The 18,760-nt window shown below is 37.6% G+C and overlaps 1 protein-coding gene and 1 long non-coding RNA gene across 3 annotated transcripts; both read left to right on the top strand.

Annotated features, from left to right (window-relative positions):
• The first annotated feature begins 1,178 nt into the window (after nt 1-1,178).
• On the top strand, nt 1,179-7,367 carry psmb7 (proteasome 20S subunit beta 7). 2 transcript variants are annotated; one of them, XM_085464519.1, is made up of 9 exons: nt 1,179-1,278; nt 2,695-2,788; nt 3,286-3,383; nt 3,539-3,679; nt 3,823-3,938; nt 4,550-4,608; nt 5,305-5,456; nt 6,854-6,880; nt 7,168-7,367. In XM_085464519.1, the coding sequence occupies exons 1-9, from the start codon at nt 1,217-1,219 to the stop codon at nt 7,277-7,279; spliced, it is 861 nt and encodes a 286-aa protein (XP_085320645.1). In that variant the 5' UTR covers nt 1,179-1,216; the 3' UTR covers nt 7,280-7,367. The 2 variants fall into 2 exon arrangements, with proteins under 2 accessions (XP_085320645.1, XP_085320646.1); XM_085464520.1 differs by lacking the exon at nt 6,854-6,880 and having other exon boundaries at nt 1,181-1,278.
• A 602-nt stretch (nt 7,368-7,969) lies between these two features.
• Nucleotides 7,970-11,462, top strand: LOC146706374 (uncharacterized). Its single transcript, XR_014921534.1, has 2 exons — nt 7,970-8,957; nt 9,271-11,462. It is a non-coding gene; the product is annotated as an uncharacterized LOC146706374 (long non-coding RNA).
• The last annotated feature ends 7,298 nt before the right edge of the window (nt 11,463-18,760 follow it).

Here is an 18,760-nt window from a genome sequence, read left to right on the forward strand (position 1 = left end):
TTTATTGCAATAACAAGTTGTGCCTTGTTCTCAGATAGACAGCAAGTGGAGAGTGATATATGAAATGATGGGATGGAAGGAAGAAGAGAAGCAAAGAGTGAATCACAGGCAGAGCCTAATTTATTTCTCACAGTTTTTTGTTGCCTTATGGTTCCAAGCGCTGTCACCAGTCTTTGCATTTTGTTATTATCTCATGACACTTGTTTAATCAGCTACCATCTCTCCTATGGACTTTTTAATGTCTACAGTCTCAGATCAACACAGCCCCGCCCTCCAGCACTATCAGCAGCAGGAGCAGCAGCAACCCCTCAACAGCAACATTGTACCCATCAGGTAAAACATAGGCTACGTTTGCTTTACTTGTTGCCCATATTAGATTCTTGATGAATGTTTGTTGTTGTTATTCAGCCTGGTTCAATGTGCCCCTTTTTAACTTTGAGCACCCGCCCCTTTAAACGTCTCTGCACGGCCCTGGTGCACTGTGGTCACGCCAGCATCGAATCCATCCAAGTTACATGGTTTATTAAAATAATCAAATTACAGCATTTACATTTATGTTGGACTACTTTTAATTAACTGCTTTAGCCCACTTACAATGAAAATTTTTAAAAGAATCTTGTTCATGACCTGTGTAGTATGTTAACACTATTGTTAACTTGAACTCCAATTTTGAAAACAAAACTTTCTTCTTCTTTTTTTTTATAATAAAGCTCTGACTTATATTATGAGTATGAGTCTAGGGTCTGGGACAGAGTCCTGTAACTCTCTGTATGCAAAATACAGTATATAATGACCAATGTTGGGCAATTAATTATATAGTTACTTCTTCAAAAAGGTAACTGAGTTATGCAAACAAAGTTTTTTGCAGCTGTTTACCTAAAAATGCAGCCAAGGCGTTTTTTAAATAAACATTAAATAAACTATTTACAGAACAATCAGCTGCTCTGCATCAAATTTGATGCCACACAAATCATAATAATCCGATTATTTCTAATAAAAGAAGAATGTGAAACTTAAGTTTGCCTTTTTACTTCTAGGACTTGAGATAATTTGAGCAGTGGTACGTTTTTGGTTTTTTGCCACTCAAGTGGGGGCATTCAAAACGCCACTCGGTGCCGATGTTTGGCTCTTCTGGCTTGCCATACCGCAATATGGTCCCCGTAACATATAGACCAACTTCCTTTACTTCCCGGAAATACAGCATTCATTCACTAAGATGGCGACACTGACAGCAGTCCGGCCAGCTTTCGGGGGTTTCAGTTTCGACAACTGTAAAAGGTGAGCGTTTTTCCGCGAATGAAAATTAGAGCAGAGGAAGTACATCATTGAGTTTAATAGATGCCACTGTTTAAATGTGGACGCCGCTTAGGTTTGTCGCCTTTTCGTTTGGCTTTCCCAGTGATGCTAACTCGGCTTCCACACAGTGACTCAGGCTTTTCCCCCATGTTAGTATTAACGATTCACATGCCGCTCATGTTTAAAACCACGACAGGCTTTGCTGTTCATAGTGGGTTTTGCGTGTGTTTTTATATATGTTGCAGTGAAGTCATTTCGTTTAAAAAAAAAAAAAAAAACAGTCTGAACTTCGTTAGGTTAGGTAAAATAAAACAGGTCCTGGCAGTTTTTATTTAGGAACCCGAACCCCCCGCCTAGCCTAGCCAATCAGGGGATTATGGTTAGCTAGTTGTGAAAAAAACACGAACTCGCATCCAAATTAAAAACGAGACGTCTGAAATAGTATGAAGATTAACTGAAACCATATTGCAAAATTGGCTAAATTAAATATGAAGTGTGCATAGACAGTGTCTGTCCGCTCTTGTTGGGTCGTAACATATAAAGAGCTGAAGTGGAACTGAGTGTCAAAAAGTGTTCACACTCTGTCCTTTTCATTCTTTTCTTCTTCTTCTTTTTTATCTTTGACGTTTTTTTTCGGGGTTTTCTCATTCACGATCAACTCCGCGATCACTATGCTCTATTCCGGCACACTTGTCAACCAGTCAACATTCGGCAGTCCCTTCCTTCACCTGCTTCCAGCGACTCGCAGTCAGGATCTTGTACTCAATAAACAAATTAAAACGCAACTGAATTTAAAATAAATATTCAAAATGGGCTAAAGAAAAAATATTTAAAACGATAAAAACACGAAGCGGACCCCCAATTCAGTTATTGACATGAAAAGTGGACTGAAACAAGTTATAACATGGTTATGTTATAATATAATAATTACATAATATACCCTTATATTATAACGTGTTATGATATAAATTGTTGTGTTATAATATAAATATGAAAAACTTTTTGCCTAACTGACATAAAATAGAAATGCAAAACTAACTGAACTAATATTCTAAAACCTATGTGCTCTTTAAACGTTCCCCTGATAAAGGCGACTCATTAAAGAAAATGTATTAAAACTAGCCATCTTGCTCTGGAAATTCAAAAACATGTGAGACAAAAAACAAAACTGAGCTCTGTTATTGTCATTGTGAGTGCTATTCTAAACCAAAGCTTTTTTATGTTTGTATTATTTGCTTATTGGCAATGTAAGTAAAGAATATTTTGAACTTTTGACTGTGATGCAAGGCTGCTTCAGTAGAAAGTAAAAAATGTTCAATAGATGACATATGAACACAATTGTGTTTGTGTAGCTGTGCAGTCGTGTTAGGTAATACCAGTAATATTTTTTCTTCACAGAAATGCAGTTTTGGAAATTGAAGCTAGCAAAGTGGGTTGCAGCGTCCCTGCTGCTCGAAAAACAGGAACCACAATCTGCGGTGTTGTCTTTAAGGTGAGCTACCAAAACCAGGCTGCTGCACATTGGTCAGTTAGGAGCGAGTGTGTTGTAAATGGCCTGTATTTGTATAGCGCTTTATTTAGTCCATGGACCCCAAAGCGCTTTACACTACATTCAGTCATTCACCCATTCACACACACATTCACACACTGGTGATGGCAAGCTACATTGTAGCCACAGCTGCCCTGGGGCGCACTGACAGGGTTATTGTTGAGTGCATATAAACATAGGGTACTTATTTTTTTAAAGTTTGCTTTCAATAGATTTAAACAAAGTATTACAATAATGAAAAACTGTTGACTGTTAAAGAATTAAACAGTTAATCAGAATTTAGTCTTCTGCAGAATTGGTATACTCGTACTATAAGATACTTGGGTTCAGAAACAAAGTATTAAATTATTATTTACCTTTGCGGAATAGCACTAACGCCAGCAGTATTTCAGAGTGGCTCTTTAGAGTTTGAATGTTGTGTTGTGTTTTTTTTCGTGAAGGATGGAGTTGTCCTTGGAGCTGACACACGAGCCACTGAGGGAATGATAGTAGCAGACAAGAACTGCTCCAAGATCCACTACATATCCCCAAACATTTAGTAAGTAACAGGTTTTTGAGCTTTGTGATTTTTTTTTCTTTTAAATCTAGATTTTATACTTATACGTACACACAAAGCTTTGAGAAAATATCCCTATTTATTTATTTTTTAAATTAATGTCTCATTGATTCTGGTGCAACTGCATTATTGTCCAGCTGCTGTGGGGCAGGAACAGCTGCAGACACAGAGATGACCACTCAGCTTATCTCCTCCAACCTGGAGTTGCACTCCCTCTCCACAGGCAGGCTGCCACGTGTTGCCACCGCCAACCGCATGCTCAAACAGATGCTGTTCAGGTATACGCTTCCTTCTCTGTAACTCAGTATTGTCATGTAATAGTAGTCCTAAAGAAAGTGAGGAACAAATTACATTGCATATTTCTGCTCTTGTTAAAAGTTTATATAAAAAAAGAAAATGGTATATGTGATTGTGTTTGTAGGTACCAGGGTTACATTGGTGCTGCCCTGGTCCTGGGTGGAGTAGACTGCAATGGCCCTCATCTTTACAGCATCTACCCTCACGGCTCCACTGACAAGTTGCCCTATGTTACTATGGGTCAGTGCCACACACTGCTATATGCCTCTCATGTATAAGCTCCAGCTTTATGTGTCGTTGGATTTGTGTAAAACCAACAGTGGCAACATGAACCAAACATCAAACATTGATATTTTTAGTTTGATAGTCTTAAATGTATATATCCTGGTATTTTCCTGTAAAATGTCACAAATGTTTCTACTAAAATAGACGGACCAACATAAATTGCAAAACATAAATGAAATAAAAATGATAATTCACAAATTTAAATTTCTGTCAGGAGGTGTTGCAGTCTGGGTAAAACGGTTTCACATTTCTTTCTGTTACCCAGCTTGTTCACCTTTTCACTGGGAAAGTTGTTTTCACTCATTTAGGAATAATTTGGTGTATTTGAAGTAGGATTATATGAGGGTCTGATCCTACACATTTAAAAGAATGAATATAGGTCTGTGACCTGGTTCATGCCGACAGAATTGATTCTTAGTCATGATTAATGGTGTTTAATGTAGAGTCGTGTCAGGTGACTGGAGATGAGTTATAGTGGTAATGTGTTCTGTTTGTCATGTTTTCTGACTCGGTTAATTATGGCAGTTGGCACCTTAGTAATGTACTTTTTTTTTTTTCCCCTACAGGTTCCGGGTCCCTAGCTGCCATGGCAGTGTTTGAGGACCGTTACAAGCCTGACATGGAGGTGATTCTGCCACTTGTGTATTTTATTCAGTTTAATTAATTCTATTTATATATCACCAGTTCACAACAGGACTCACCTCAAGGTACTTGATATTGTAAACTAAAGATCCTACAGTATTAGAGAGAAAACCTCAACATTAAGACTATGAGGTGCACTTGGTGACAGTGGGAACAAAGAACTCCCTTTTTAATGTGAAGAAACCACCAGAAGAGTCATGTTGGGAAGGTTCCAGCAGCCATCGGTCACTGAAAGGGAAGAGGGTGAAAAAAGTGCAAAGACAAGGACAAAACAGAAACTAACATGCAGTAATGACATTTAAATGCAAGTACGTTAGCAGCCTAAACTTAATCTTAAAAGTAGAGATTATGTCCCAAACTGGGAGCAGGTTCCAAAGAAGAGTGTAATACCTGAAGGATTTGCCACGTATTCTATTTTAAAGAAATGAAACTACGTGTAACCACATGTGACATTAAAAAAAAAAATAACAGTGGAGGAAGATTTTGTTAATCACTTTCAAATGGAAACACAGTACTGAACTCTTTCCCAATGTTTTACAGACCATTATACTAAAATAAAGGTTAAGACATGGTCAGACAAGTAGTTCACATAGACACAACATGCTACCTGCAGATTTAAAAAAAAATAAATGTGATGATGTAATTTTTAATTTTTAAAAAAAAAAAATTGTTTCCAAAGGAGGATGCAGCCAAGCAGCTTGTGCGTGATGCCATTGCTGCAGGCATCTTTAATGATTTGGGCTCTGGCAGCAACATCGACCTGTGTGTCATCACCAAGAACAAAGTGAACTACATCAGACCACATGATGAGGCCAACAAGAAAGGTGTCAGGTAAGAACGATAATGCTTCAGCAACGATAGTTTAGCTTTTGAATTAGCATCTGAATTTCATCCCTTCCTGAGGTTGTTACCATGATGACGTGAGTTGGATAATCCAGAGCTGATGGAAATGTTTTTCTGGGAGTTTTCAGTCCCAGAAACAGATGAGTTAATTCTGAATTCTGGTTTTTAAATATAACTACAGATTCTGTCTCCCCAACTCCTGCTCAGCCTGAAGGAAGTGACACAAAGTTTATTTTCCTCATACTAAGGGGGTAAGCTGTGACCCTAAAAGCAGCCTTACAAGTATCTAAATGAACAACTTGTAAAAAATTTCACACAACTTTCTTCTGCTAAACGTACTCCTTAACAGGCCACTACAAATTTTTACCCCTCGGCTGTAAAAGACTGATGGGGTGTTGTCCTCACCCCACCAGGCAGGTGGGCGGCGTGGACACTTAAGTTTGTGAATGTGATAACGTAGGCGCTTCAAATTGATTATGTGCATCTGCCAAAAGTCTTGGACGAGTTTGAATCTGTGACCTTGATCTCAAGGTCAGAGTAAGTTTTCTGAAAATCTTCTCAATGTGATAACTTAAGAACACAGTGATGTAGTATTTCCAAATTGATACCATAAGTGTCTCTACTAAGAGGCTGAGGAGTCGAGCTGGTGGTTGCCAGTGTTCTTCCTACATTGCATTGTCATCAGTTTTTTAATCACCTCTTGGCTGGTTTTGAGTTTGCAATCAATGTGGCCAGTCCTTCTGTAAAGAGCCATGTCTGTTCTTGCACCCAGACATCACACAGAGGGGATCCATTATGAGGCAGCTGTCAAGTTCTGGTCACTGTTTAAACCCAGGACACTTTTTGTTTTGTTTTTTGTCACCTTATTGGAGTTATTAATCATTAGTCCTGCATGTGTGATTGCTGCCATCTGCATTTTAACATTGTCATAGACTGATGGTATTTGGAAAGGCTCCATCCCTTTGAAATGAACGAATGAATTATTATTTTATTTTATACCCTGTGCTTAACTGTGATTACGTGGTGAACGCAAACTCGAGGCATGTTGTTTCTTGTGTTGGGGAACTAAAACGTCTCATATTTGGGGGATTTTCAGTTCAAAGTTGAGGTTGTTGTCACACAATTCGCGTTGAGCACTCAAATGCAGCCAGTTGTAAGAGCAGATGCTGCTGCTTCATGTCTGACCAACACAAGTCAAATGGATTGTAAAGAACAGTGAAAGTTCTGTTCCTTTAATAAATTGTCATTTGGGACTGTGAGTCACTATGAGACCTGAGAATTCAAGATATTTAGCTGCTGCACTTGTACACTTGTGTTAAATTGGACATGTGGACAAGCAGCATTTGTTGATCAGACGCTGAATTGTTGTCTTGTTCTGCTTGAAGAGTCACTGAGCTTGAAGCCTTACAGCTGTGAGTATACAGAGTGCATTTTTTGTAGTCCAAGCCTAACAGTCTGTCACCTTTACCTGAGTGGACTACTAACCACATTTCTGATTTGGGTCCACTGGGCCTGCTTAGTGTGACTTCGCCTAACTAATGTGCATGGCAGTGTGCTTTAGATGAAGTGGCATGTTGTGCTAATAAAAATGAAATGTGTATTAAATGAGCGCCAGCACAGACTTGTTACATGGAAGCGATGAGCTCTGGGGTTTTGTTTTTTTTAATTGGAAATCTTTATTCCATGTATCTCTTTGTAGAACCGGCGACTACAAGTACAAACAGGGAACTACAGGTGTCCTGACCAAGGCTGTAACTCCAATTGACCTGGAGCTGCTGGAGGAGTCTGTACAGACCATGGACACCTCCTAAAATGGAATGGTGTGACTCACTACCCTGATAAAGCCTAAAACACGTTGCATGTTTTTCCCATTTTTTGAAATAAAATATTTTTCCCTGGTTTTGTTCCTGGCTGTGCCTAAATTTGAACTAGAAATAAAATGGTCTCAAAAGATTCAGTCATATCACAGCTGCTTACTGTCTTAAATGTTTAATTCCAAAAGTTTTTTACTTTAACAAAAATAATTTTAAAGTTGAGGTTTCTAGTTTTGGAAAAAGAGAAAAACATTGCGTTTTCATCATTTTAAAATATATATTTTTTTGTTTAATTCTTAGTAACTGCTGTTTTTGTTTGGTTTTAAAGAATAAAAGAGAAATGAAATGGAATAAGGAAAGAAATAATTAGACCTGGGAGTAAGGGAGTCCTTATCCCTAGAAGATAAACAAAAATAAAAACAGATAAAACAATTAAAACGTTAAAAAAAAAAAGAGAAATATGAAAATACATTAAACAGTAAAAGAGAATTTAAATAAGACCGTAATGGCGGACATTGCAATCTCACCTGAAATGGAGAATTTGGGTCAATTAGAAAAATATGTCAACAACAGGATGTTGGATAGTATAGAAGATAAGAAAGCCAGATCTACAACGGAAAAGAAATTCAACAAGAGATGGGGGTAACTGGAAAAAGGAATGGTATGTATCATCTTGTCTCGAGGGGTGCAGCCTGGGTATTTGGCTGCACTCCTTAGGAGAATATGAGCAAGCACAGAAAGAATGGAAGGAAGGAGGGATGAAATGGATATCAAGCGAGAGCACATGGTGACGACCGTAGATATGTGCTACTGGACTAAGTAAAAGTCCAGACTACAAGTTTCAAGGTGAAGACCACATAAAGAACTGGACTGCTGACTACAAGACCTGGAGTTTGTACTGTGCCCAAACTTTACCCAGAATTACCTGATTGTGTGAGTTTGCCTAAATATTACAGCACACATGGGAACGCTGGTCTACAGCTCAGGCAGTAGTTGAATTCAGGGATAATAGATGTCACACCTATGGGAGAACCTGATGCAGAGGAAGGAAAAACAACAGGATGCTGGTGAACAGTGTGAGGAAGAGAGAAGGTGGTCCTTTTTGAAGGAGGGGACCAAGAGATTAAATAAGTTAATGACAAACTGGCCCAATATGACTGCCAAAGTGGATGTAACCACAGATCTCAGGTAAGGAGGGCACATGGTCGTTGAGGCCCTGGTCTATGCCGATTCCTCCACATCAGGGGATTTCAATTGGAGTTCAGCAGCCCTGAGGAAATGAGGATGAGTGACTAAGATTGGTCATATGGTTCGCCAGTGATACTCAGAAGCCAGAGGGATAATTATGACACACAGGATGAAATAGATTATGAAGAATTACCTGCATCTACATCAGATCTACGAACTGAACCACTGGAGCATCCGGATCTCACCTTGTATACAGACTGATGTTGTTACAGGGGAGAGAAAGGGAACGGAAAAGGGAAAAATTACACAGCCAGCCTCAGATCAGGTGCCAGAGATTGTGGCTCTCACCAAAGCACTACAACTCTCAGAAGGGAAAAGAGTGAAGAACAATTGGAAGAAAAGATACGAGCTGTACTGATGCCCAGAGAAGTAGCAGTGATGAACACTCCCTACTGTGTATTTACTAGATGGAAGTATGCACCTCCAAGTATGCAGTTTTCAATTCAATTTTCTTTATATAGTACTCTTTTACAACACTTCACATTTCAATGTGCTTTATGTAGTAAGGAGCAGACCCTAGCAATCTAGTGATCCTTAACGAACCAGTTAGAGAGGGAGAGTGTCCACCCTAATGAGCTAGAGGGTGAAAGCGAAGCAGGGGTGTTTCCACAATTTTTGAAAATTGTGTGACCATAAACAAAGCATGGTGTAAATTAAGGTGTAAATTAAGTGCTCAAAAATGGTTTTAAAAAAAGGTAAAAAGATTACAAGACATTGTTTTCTTTGTTTCTTTCCTTCAGGAATCCAGGAGAGTGACTGTCTTTTAAAAGATTTAATTTGTTTCAGCAGTTGAAATTACAAGTTACAGCACGCTGGAATCAATGTGAACCAACGATCTGCTTCACAAAGGGGATGACGATGATGATGGGGTAATGCAGTTCTATATCACAACAAAAACAAATATTATTTTGACTATCTTCTCCTGAAAAACAATGCGGCCGGTCCTGTCGTCTCTGACTCGATATTCCTCTGCACTTCAGTCATCGTCTCGACCCTGCTCCTTTTCCTGGAAAAAGACAGAAAGAAAAACACCTCGCTCCCTAACCTTGCTGTATTAATATTAGATAATAAGTAGAAAATAACAGGCTGAGAATTGCTAGCTAAGTCTGAGACATTCTGTTCACACTCCCTTGGCCAAGAAAAATATCCCCCTGACTTTAACTAGTTATGATCTATAAGCATATTTGCAATCCCACTGCAACTCAACATATCAATCTCAATAGTTCAATTCAATCAATCTGAACTAATGCTTCTGACCTTTACTACACGGAGTGCCAGCTCTTAATGAGCACACTTGGAATGTGTATATAAAAATCACAAAAACAGCTTTATTTAATAATTTTATTCCTAACAGCATCCACATATGCATAAGCATACTCTTATATACAAATGCCTATACAAGCATCTAGCATACTAAATACAAATAATTGCATAAAGCATCTATGGGAAAAATTTATCTGAGGAGACCTTGTTTGTGTTGACTTGACCCTAGTCCCATCCGCTCACATGGAAGAGACAGGGTTTATGACCTATACTGCACCCAAACACCAGGGGCGATAGATATGTTTCGCCTTCATTTTTTGGGGAGCGTTTAGGTTGTCCCTATTTTTTAAAACAAGTGAGTAGCCCCCCAAAACAGGAAAGTTGTGTACAATGTGAGGAACCATGGAGTAATTTTTGATTTGGATATAGTCAAAAAATAATAAAAGATAGTACACCCTTTGCAGACCATCACCAGGTCTTTACCTGGGTTCAAAATGATTTAAATTCAAATGAAGAACAACATGTGACATATTACAGGGTGTCAGTTTTTAACATAATGCTGCCCTTTTGGTTTAGTTTTTGTCAAATGAAGAAGTACACACCATGATTCAAGAGCTTATAGAAACCACCATAGCAATGAACTGGTCTGCATTGGTGCATCATATCTTTATTCTCTTCCCCCTCCTGCCCCCCTCTTTCTTAAATAGATAACTATCATATCTGATATCATATCTCACAGTACAATAATATTGAATGGGTTGCATTGTTGTATTTTGTCATGTTTCTCAGGTCTTTGTCTGAATTTCTACGAACATTATTGCTAAGGATTGTCTTATTGCATTGGAGTCACACTGGGTTAAATATGTACACTTGGGTTTTAAGGGGTATTTATTATTTTCTTCTTTTTTTTGGGTTGTATGGAAGCCCCAAACGCAATTTCATTGTTCTTGACAATGACAATAAATAAATAAATACTTCAAATACTTCAAAAATAGCAGCAAAATATTTAAGTAATGATTTTCTTAATGACTTTATCAGTCTCTTACATGCCTGTGGATGAAAATTGGCACACTCTTCTTTATGTCATTGAGGCTCATCGAGGTTTCCGGGCATTCCGAGATCTCTTAAATCAGCGGTCCCCAACCTTTTTTGCGCCATGGACCGGTTTATGCCCGATAATATTTTCATGGACAGGCCTTTAAGGTGTTGCGGATAAATACAACAAAATAAAACTAGTACTGGTACCGAAAAAAAGATTTATTCATAACACACGTGAAAAGATCCAGGAAAACCGAGTAAACGATAAAAACGATAACAAAATAACGCTGAAAACCGATAAAAACCCTGAAAACTATACATTTCACACCTGAGCCTCAACTCTCGCGGACCGGTACCGGTCCGAGGCCCGGGGGTTGGGGACCACTGTCTTAAACTCTCACCACAACATTTCAAAGTTTAGGTCTTAATGTTGACTGGGCCGTTGCAACACACTGATTATTTTCTTTTTAGCCACCCTGTTGTATATTTTCTGGTGTGCTGGGAATAATTTCCTGCTGCATGACACGGTTTCAGCCAGGCTTTAGTTGTTGGAAAGATGGCCCCACATTTTACTCTAGAATACTTTACTTAGAATACTATACAGAGGAGTTCATGGTTGACTCAGAGCAAAGCAAGGCCAAAAGATTATGCCTCCACCAATGTGCTTGACAGTTGGAATTAGATGTTTGTGCTGATACGCTACATTTGGTTTTCTCCAAACTTGGCCAAACGTTTCCACTTGTTTAAAAAGTCTTATCGTTTGCTGAGATACAGCTTTGCAAACTCAAGCTGTGCTGATGTGTTCTTCTTATGGTGAAGGGTCTTGCTCCTAGTAACCCTTCTGAACAAGTAATAATTATTTAGTCTTTTTCCAATTACTGTCAAGAACTTTAATATTTACCACACAGACAGATGTCTCTCTGAATATTGCGTTTGTGAATAATATTTCTCACTGTAGAATGTTGGACTTCAAATTGTTTTCGTTTCTCTAAGATCATTACTGATATCTTTTCAACTAATAATGAACACACTTCTGAATGCTCCCGACTAGCAAACTAAGACAACGGCTGTCATAGATAGTTGCACTTGCTAATAATCCTTTATCATCAGCTGCAGATGTTCTATCAGTCTGTGGCGGTGTGCTTGGAATAACTGAGCAACAAGTGTGCTTTTCTAGTCTGTTGGAGAGGCAGCATCAGAAAAAATTCTGGGATCAATAACGTTATTCTTATTGTTTGTATTATTATTCTTAATAAGAGACATTTGATTAGCTGGCTGTTCCTTATCCTATTATTTCCTCTGTAAGCAGGGGTTTAGTTATTTTTCCACACACTGCTTCTTTATTTTTGATTAGTTTTGTCAGAAAAAAAGTAATATTTTGTGTGTTAAGATTAGAGATGGCACGATACCACTTTTTTATGTCCGATACCGATATCATAAATTTGGATATCTGCCGATACCGATATGAATCCGATATAGTGTTTTTTAATCAACGAAACTGTTTTTTAAAATATCTTGCTGCATTTTGCAAGTCTGCAAGTTCATACTCAAGTTTAAAACAACAACTACACTAAAGCTATTCTGTTATACCTGTATACAAAAAAAATATTTCATAGTTCAGCAATACTGATCAATCTAATAAACTTAAACCTACACCATCCTCCCTATTCTGGTATTTTAAAGAGTACTTAGCGTAAATATTAAGCAACCTAACTAATAGGGTTCCAACTCCCAGCAACAACAAAAATAAATAAATAAAAAATAGGGAACCACCCCTCACGCTCCACCTCATGATGCTTAATCGACGTAATCAACCTTAATTTGATGAAGTATGAAAAAAATGCACAGAAATCAATTATTTTTCAAGAAATATTAAATAGATTCAGCATCTTTCTTCAACAAAATTGCAGACAGCACAGATGGTACCATCCCAAAGTAAAAAGTACTATAGCTTACTAGGGTATATATATTAGACTTAATAGTCACTATATACAGTAATTGACTTCTATTCATTTTACATCAAATTAAAACTTTGGGTGTCAGATAATTATTTATTAAAAGCTCGACATTTTAAATGAGAGTAAGAAAGAAAAGTATGTCTTTGTGCCCCCTTTTCCCAGTTAATGCCCTATCGGCCCCCCTGGCTAAACTTTGCTAGATCCGCCCCTGCACAGTTACCAGCGTCAGCTACGTAGAAAAAGATCCTCGAGTAGAAAGTAATATTAAATAAATTCTAACAACAGCTTATCAAGCTTAAACGTGCTGCTGTTGTTCAGCCGCTGGTTTCCTCTTTCTGGTGCAAAGTGGGGCAAAAACAAACAAGACAGACGGACTCGCCACAGAAAAGCCGATCAGCTGATCATTAAGCAGTTTCATGATTGAAGTAGCAGCCGGAGAGCGAGAGGCAGTCGCTTGTTAAGCTTAACGCAGGAATGCTTTACAAACATTCAGAGATGGACTTACACACTTGCTTTACTTCTCTCGGGGATAACTTTGTCGGAGATGAAATGCCAGGTTGCTAGCGAAGCTCCACATGCTATCCAGACCACCGACAGGTCCCGCATGCCACAGCCGCTCTATCACGTGATGCATACTGCTCCGACGTGCTAACGTTCTGAGGTGAGTTACGGCGTGTTGCAAGTTTTGTGAGGTGCTTTCGTGATATTTAATGGATCGGATTACATTTTTTATTTTTCTCCGATATCCGATCCAGTAATTTAGGTCAGTATCAGACCGATACCGATACGTAATATCGGATCGGTCCATCTCTAGTTAAGATTATATAATATGAGAGTGTATTTAGAACTCAGATACATCTGGAAGAATCAGCTGCATCAGTCAGACAGTTGCAGAATATGATCAATTGGAACTGAAAACATTTAACTATATGGATCACAATACACATGACTTGGAATATGAAATAGATCCAGACAACAACTTTTTCTCATCTAACAATAACAATTGCTGCTACTATACAAATAAAGACTACAATCAGAGGATTAAAACTGAGAATAAATTATCAATTATCCACTTTAACTGTAGAAGTCTCTATGCTAATTTTAGTCATATCAAAGAATATCTTAACCAGTTTTCACATCCATTTAGTGTCATTGCCTTATCAGAAACTTGGATCAATATGGAAAAAGGAACAGACTTTGAACTGGAGGGTTATGAATTCACATTTATAACTAGGCGAAACAAAGGAGGAGGAGGAGTGGCCTTGTATGTGGACAAATCCTTGAAATTTAATGTGGTGGAAAAGATGACGATGGTGATTGATAATGTACTAGAAAGCTCTTACTGGAACAGTGGCGCGGCTGCCCCTCTGTTGGTCTTCCATGGTTTCTTGTGTTCTGGGGGCCTCTGGATGTCTGGAGTTTTGATCTCCTCCATACCTGCCTCACACCCTGGGGGACGGGGCTGTGGCCCCCCCACACTCCCTAGCAGATCATTACACGGAGAAACCTTTGGAATACAAGCGCGCTGATCCACACAGGTATGCACACGGGTGTTCACTGCTCGTAGACCTAAATTACACCTTTCTTGGCTGCTACTTCGAAGCACATCTGTCCTGCGTGCTGCACAACAACATTGAATATTTAGTATTTACTGCTGTTTACACTTAGCTAGATTAATGCGATGGTGTTGTGTTTAGTATGTTGCTTTGTTTCTTTTTTTTTTGTCTTTTTTTGCTTGTTTTCTATTCTTCTCTCAACAGGTGATCCAGGAGATTTTTTTTTCTCCCCCCCTTTCTCACTGTCCCTCTCCCCTTCTGTTTTTCCTTTCCTTCCTCTTTCTTTCTCCCTTTCCTATCTCTCACTCATGTCTGTCCCGTCTGTAACATCTGAAAATAAAATATAATAAATAATAAAAACAAAGATCGACCAAATGGACCAATACGGCAATGCCACGATGATCCATTTGGCAAAGTAAATCCATTGGGTATCCTTGTTGGTCTTCAGACAACAATTCTGATGGCTAAAGAACCAAATGGGACAGGCGGAAGAAAAAAAAAAAAAAGATAATGTACTAGAATGTATTACAGTTGAAATTTGTAAAGAAAAAAGTAAAAATGTGCTCATTAGCTGTATATACAGAGCTCCAGGTAGTAGTATTGAGACATTTAAAGACTGGATAGAAGAAACATTTATTGAAATAGCTCGCAAAAAAGTTTTCATTTGTGGAGACTTCAATATTGATTTGCTAAACCCAAATAAAACCACTGAGGAATTTATAAACACAATGCACTGTATGAACCTATTCCCTAAAATTACTAGACCTACCAGGATTACATCACATTGTGCAACTCTCATAGACAACATTTTTACAAATGACATTGAAAATAAGACTGTAAGTGGACTCCTGATTAACGACATAAGTGACCATCTTCCAATTTTTACAATCTATGATAGGAATTACAAGATCAATAAAATGGACAGTAAAAAAGAGTACAGACGAGTAAGAACAGAAGAAAGAATGAATGCATTTAAAAAAGATTTATTGAAGGAAAACTGGGGTGAAGTATATCAGGAACAGGACGTTAATAGTGCTTATAATAAATTCCTTAGAATATTTACATTACTGTACAATACCAACTGTCCAATAAAGCAATATAGTAGGAAACAGAAATATATGGACTGTCCATGGATAACAAAAGGTCTGCAAAATGCATGTATAAAGAAAAATGCTCTATACAGAGAGTTCTTAAGAACGAGAACTAAAGATGCTGAAATCAGATACAAAAGATATAAAAATAGGTTAACTAATATACTTAGATTTAGTAAAAAGGAATACTATAAGAAGCAATTAGATATAAATAGAAATAATAATAAAAGATTATGGGAAATCCTGAACAGTGTTATAAAATGTGGGACTGGACAAAAGAACTATCCCAAGTATTTCATTTGTAATGACCATGAAGAATACAATATGGATGTTGTGGCAAATAGTCTCAATGAATTCTTTGTAACTGCTGGACCAAATTTAGCAAGAACAATCACTCATCCTGGGAAAGCACAGGAAAAACCCGATACACTGATTGACAGAAATCCATATTCTATGTTTCTCACAGCCGTTGATGAAAATGAAGTTCTTGAAATTGTCAAAAAATGTAAAAATCACAAATCTTTGGATTGTAATGATATTGATATGATAGTGGTTAAAAGAGTCATTGAGGCTATTATAAAACCATTTACATACATCTGTAATTTATCATTTCAAACTGGTCGATTTCCAGACAGAATGAAAATAGCAAAAGTTATACCTCTATACAAATCTGGAAACAAACACCATTTCACAAACTACAGGCCTGTCTCTTTACTACCTCAATTCTCAAAAGTTCTTGAAAAACTGTTTAAAAACAGACTGGAAAAATTTATAGATAAACATAAACTACTCACTGAGAGTCAGTACGGATTCAGATCAAGCAGATCAACATCATCGGCACTATTAGATTCAATAGAATACATCACAAATTCCATAGACAAAAAGCAATATGTGGCTGGGTTATTCATAGACTTGACAAAGGCATTTGACACTATAGATCATGATATATTAATAAGAAAACTGGAACGTTATGGTGTCAGAGGGGTAGTTTTAGATTGGGTCCGGAGTTATTTAAGTGACAGAAAGCAGTTTGTGAAAATAAATGGTGGTTGCTCCTTATGTATGGACATTGCTTGTGGTGTACCCCAAGGGTCAGTTTTGGGTCCAAAATTCTTCAACTTGTACATTAACGACATCTGTAAAGTGTCCAAAGTATTAAAAATGGTTCTCTTTGCTGACGATACAAACATTTTTTGCTCTGGTGATGATCTGCAGAATTTATTGGAGGATATGACTAATGAAATAAGTAAAGTGAAGTTCTGGCTTGATAAAAACAAATTATCATTAAATTTGAATAAATCTAAACTGATGTTATTTGGAAATAGTAGTTTAAATACAAATGCAAAGATTCAAATAAATGGTGTTGATATTGAAAGAGTCAGTGAAAATAAATTTCTGGGGGTAATAATAGATGAAAAACTTAACTGGAGAGCTCACGTAAGATATATTCATTCCAAAGTATCACGAAGCATTGCAGTACTAAACAAGGCAAAACAGGTATTCGACAGAACATCACTTCATATTCTCTACTGTTCACTGGTTTCACCATACTTAAGCTATTGTGCAGAGGTCTGGGGCAATAACTATAAAACCACATTACATTCACTTTTTACTCTTCAAAAAAAAGCAATTCGAATCATCCACAATGCAGGTTATAGGGAACATACAAACTCACTATTTTTGCAGTCTGAAATATTGAAAATTGACGATATAGTGAAATTCCAAACAGCACAAATTCTATTCAAAGCAAAAAATAAAGAACTGCCAGGTAATATTCAGAGTATGTTTTTTTTGAAAGAAGGAAGTTATAATTTAAGGGTTTTTTGTAACTTCAAAACAATGAAGGTACGTACTACAAGAAAAGGCTTTTGTGTTTCTGTTCATGGAGTGAAACTATGGAACAGTCTGAATATGGAATTAAAGCAATGTCCAAACATAAAACTGTTCAAAAAGAGTTATAAAAATATGATCTTCTCGATCTATAAAGAAAAGGAAAATATTTAAATTAAGTGAATGTCTCTATTTAAAAACAAACAAACAAAAAATTCATGATGTGATATTATAGTATATAGTATATCAGAAATCTGTTCACTATTTTTATTACAAATTATATCAGTAAGGAAGCTGACTAAATATTCACTGATAATTTATGGCAAAGGGGTGGGATTAAATAAGTGTATACTTCTTCCCACTCCCTTTCAACATGTAAATTAATCAGAATGGTTTTTTGTATGTAATTTGTATAGTATTTTTTTCTCTCTTATTTCTTTTCTAAATGTACTTGTATATTGTTCACATGTTGAAATAAATTACCAATCAATCAATCAATCAAATCATTTTAAAAACTAGTAAGTTTTTAAAATGAGAAAGTAGCACTATTGCCAGGTCTTGGGTTCAAATCCACCAACTCCTTGGGACCTTTATGTATTGCATATTCTCCCCATCTGAGTGGCTTTTCTCTTGGTTCTCCAGCTTACTCCCACAGCCCAAAGGCATGCAGTTTGTGGGGCTAGGTTAATTGAAGCCTCTAAATTGGTCGTAGTAAGGAATGGTTGTCTGTCTCTCTGTGTTAGTCCTGCGACCAGGAAGTATCCCACCTTTTGCTCTACGGCATCTAGGATTGGCTCAGGCATTCAACAATAAGTTGATCAGTATCTATCAAAAGTGGTCAGAGAAAGGAACAGTGGTGAACCAGTTCAGGGTCATGGGGCTCACTGATGCACATTGGAAATGTAAGCTGCCCCATGTGGTCTGATCCAACAGAAGAGTTATTGTAGCTCAAATCACTTAAAATTTATTGTCAGGTCTGATAGAAATGTGTAAAAATACACAGTGCATCATAGTTTGTTGGCTGCATAACCACAGACCCATGCCGGCCCGTCCACCGCCAACAATGGGCATGCGAGCAACAGAACTTCGAGCAGGGAGCAACAAAAACACATAATCTTGTCTGATCAGCCACATTTTCTCTTCCCCGTGTGTGCCACCTACCTAATCATTGCTGCAAAGCATCTACATGCTTTCATGGAAATGGCGTTCCCTGACAGCTGTGGCTTCCTTCAGCAAGATAACGCACCCTGGCATAAAGCAAATGCAAAAATGGTCCAGGATTGGTTTGAGAACAACTTTGAGGACTGAGGTGTTGACCTCCAAATTCTCCAGATTTCAATCCAAATGAGGATCTGTGGGATGTGCTAGGCAAAATAAGTTAAATTCATGAAGCCCTCACCTCACAACTTACAGGACGTAAGGATCTCTTGCAAACATCTTGGTGCCAGACATCACATCATACCTTAAGGACTGTTTCGTCAAGTCAAATCAAAA

The sequence above is a fragment of the Copadichromis virginalis genome, linkage group LG7, assembly GCF_057382275.1.
Source record: "Copadichromis virginalis isolate Kocher_CV1m ecotype Utaka linkage group LG7, C_Virginalis_male_GT1.1, whole genome shotgun sequence".
Taxonomy (NCBI): domain Eukaryota; kingdom Metazoa; phylum Chordata; class Actinopteri; order Cichliformes; family Cichlidae; genus Copadichromis; species Copadichromis virginalis.

Bases quoted from the DNA above. Each gene is read 5' to 3' on its own strand.
- psmb7 (XM_085464519.1), top strand. From the start codon at position 1,217: ATGGCGACACTGACAGCAGTCCGGCCAGCTTTCGGGGGTTTCAGTTTC. The intron at 3,384-3,538 runs GTAAGTAACAGG...ATTATTGTCCAG, and splicing joins TACATATCCCCAAACATTTA to CTGCTGTGGGGCAGGAACAG. The intron at 3,680-3,822 runs GTATACGCTTCC...TTGTGTTTGTAG, and splicing joins CTCAAACAGATGCTGTTCAG to GTACCAGGGTTACATTGGTG.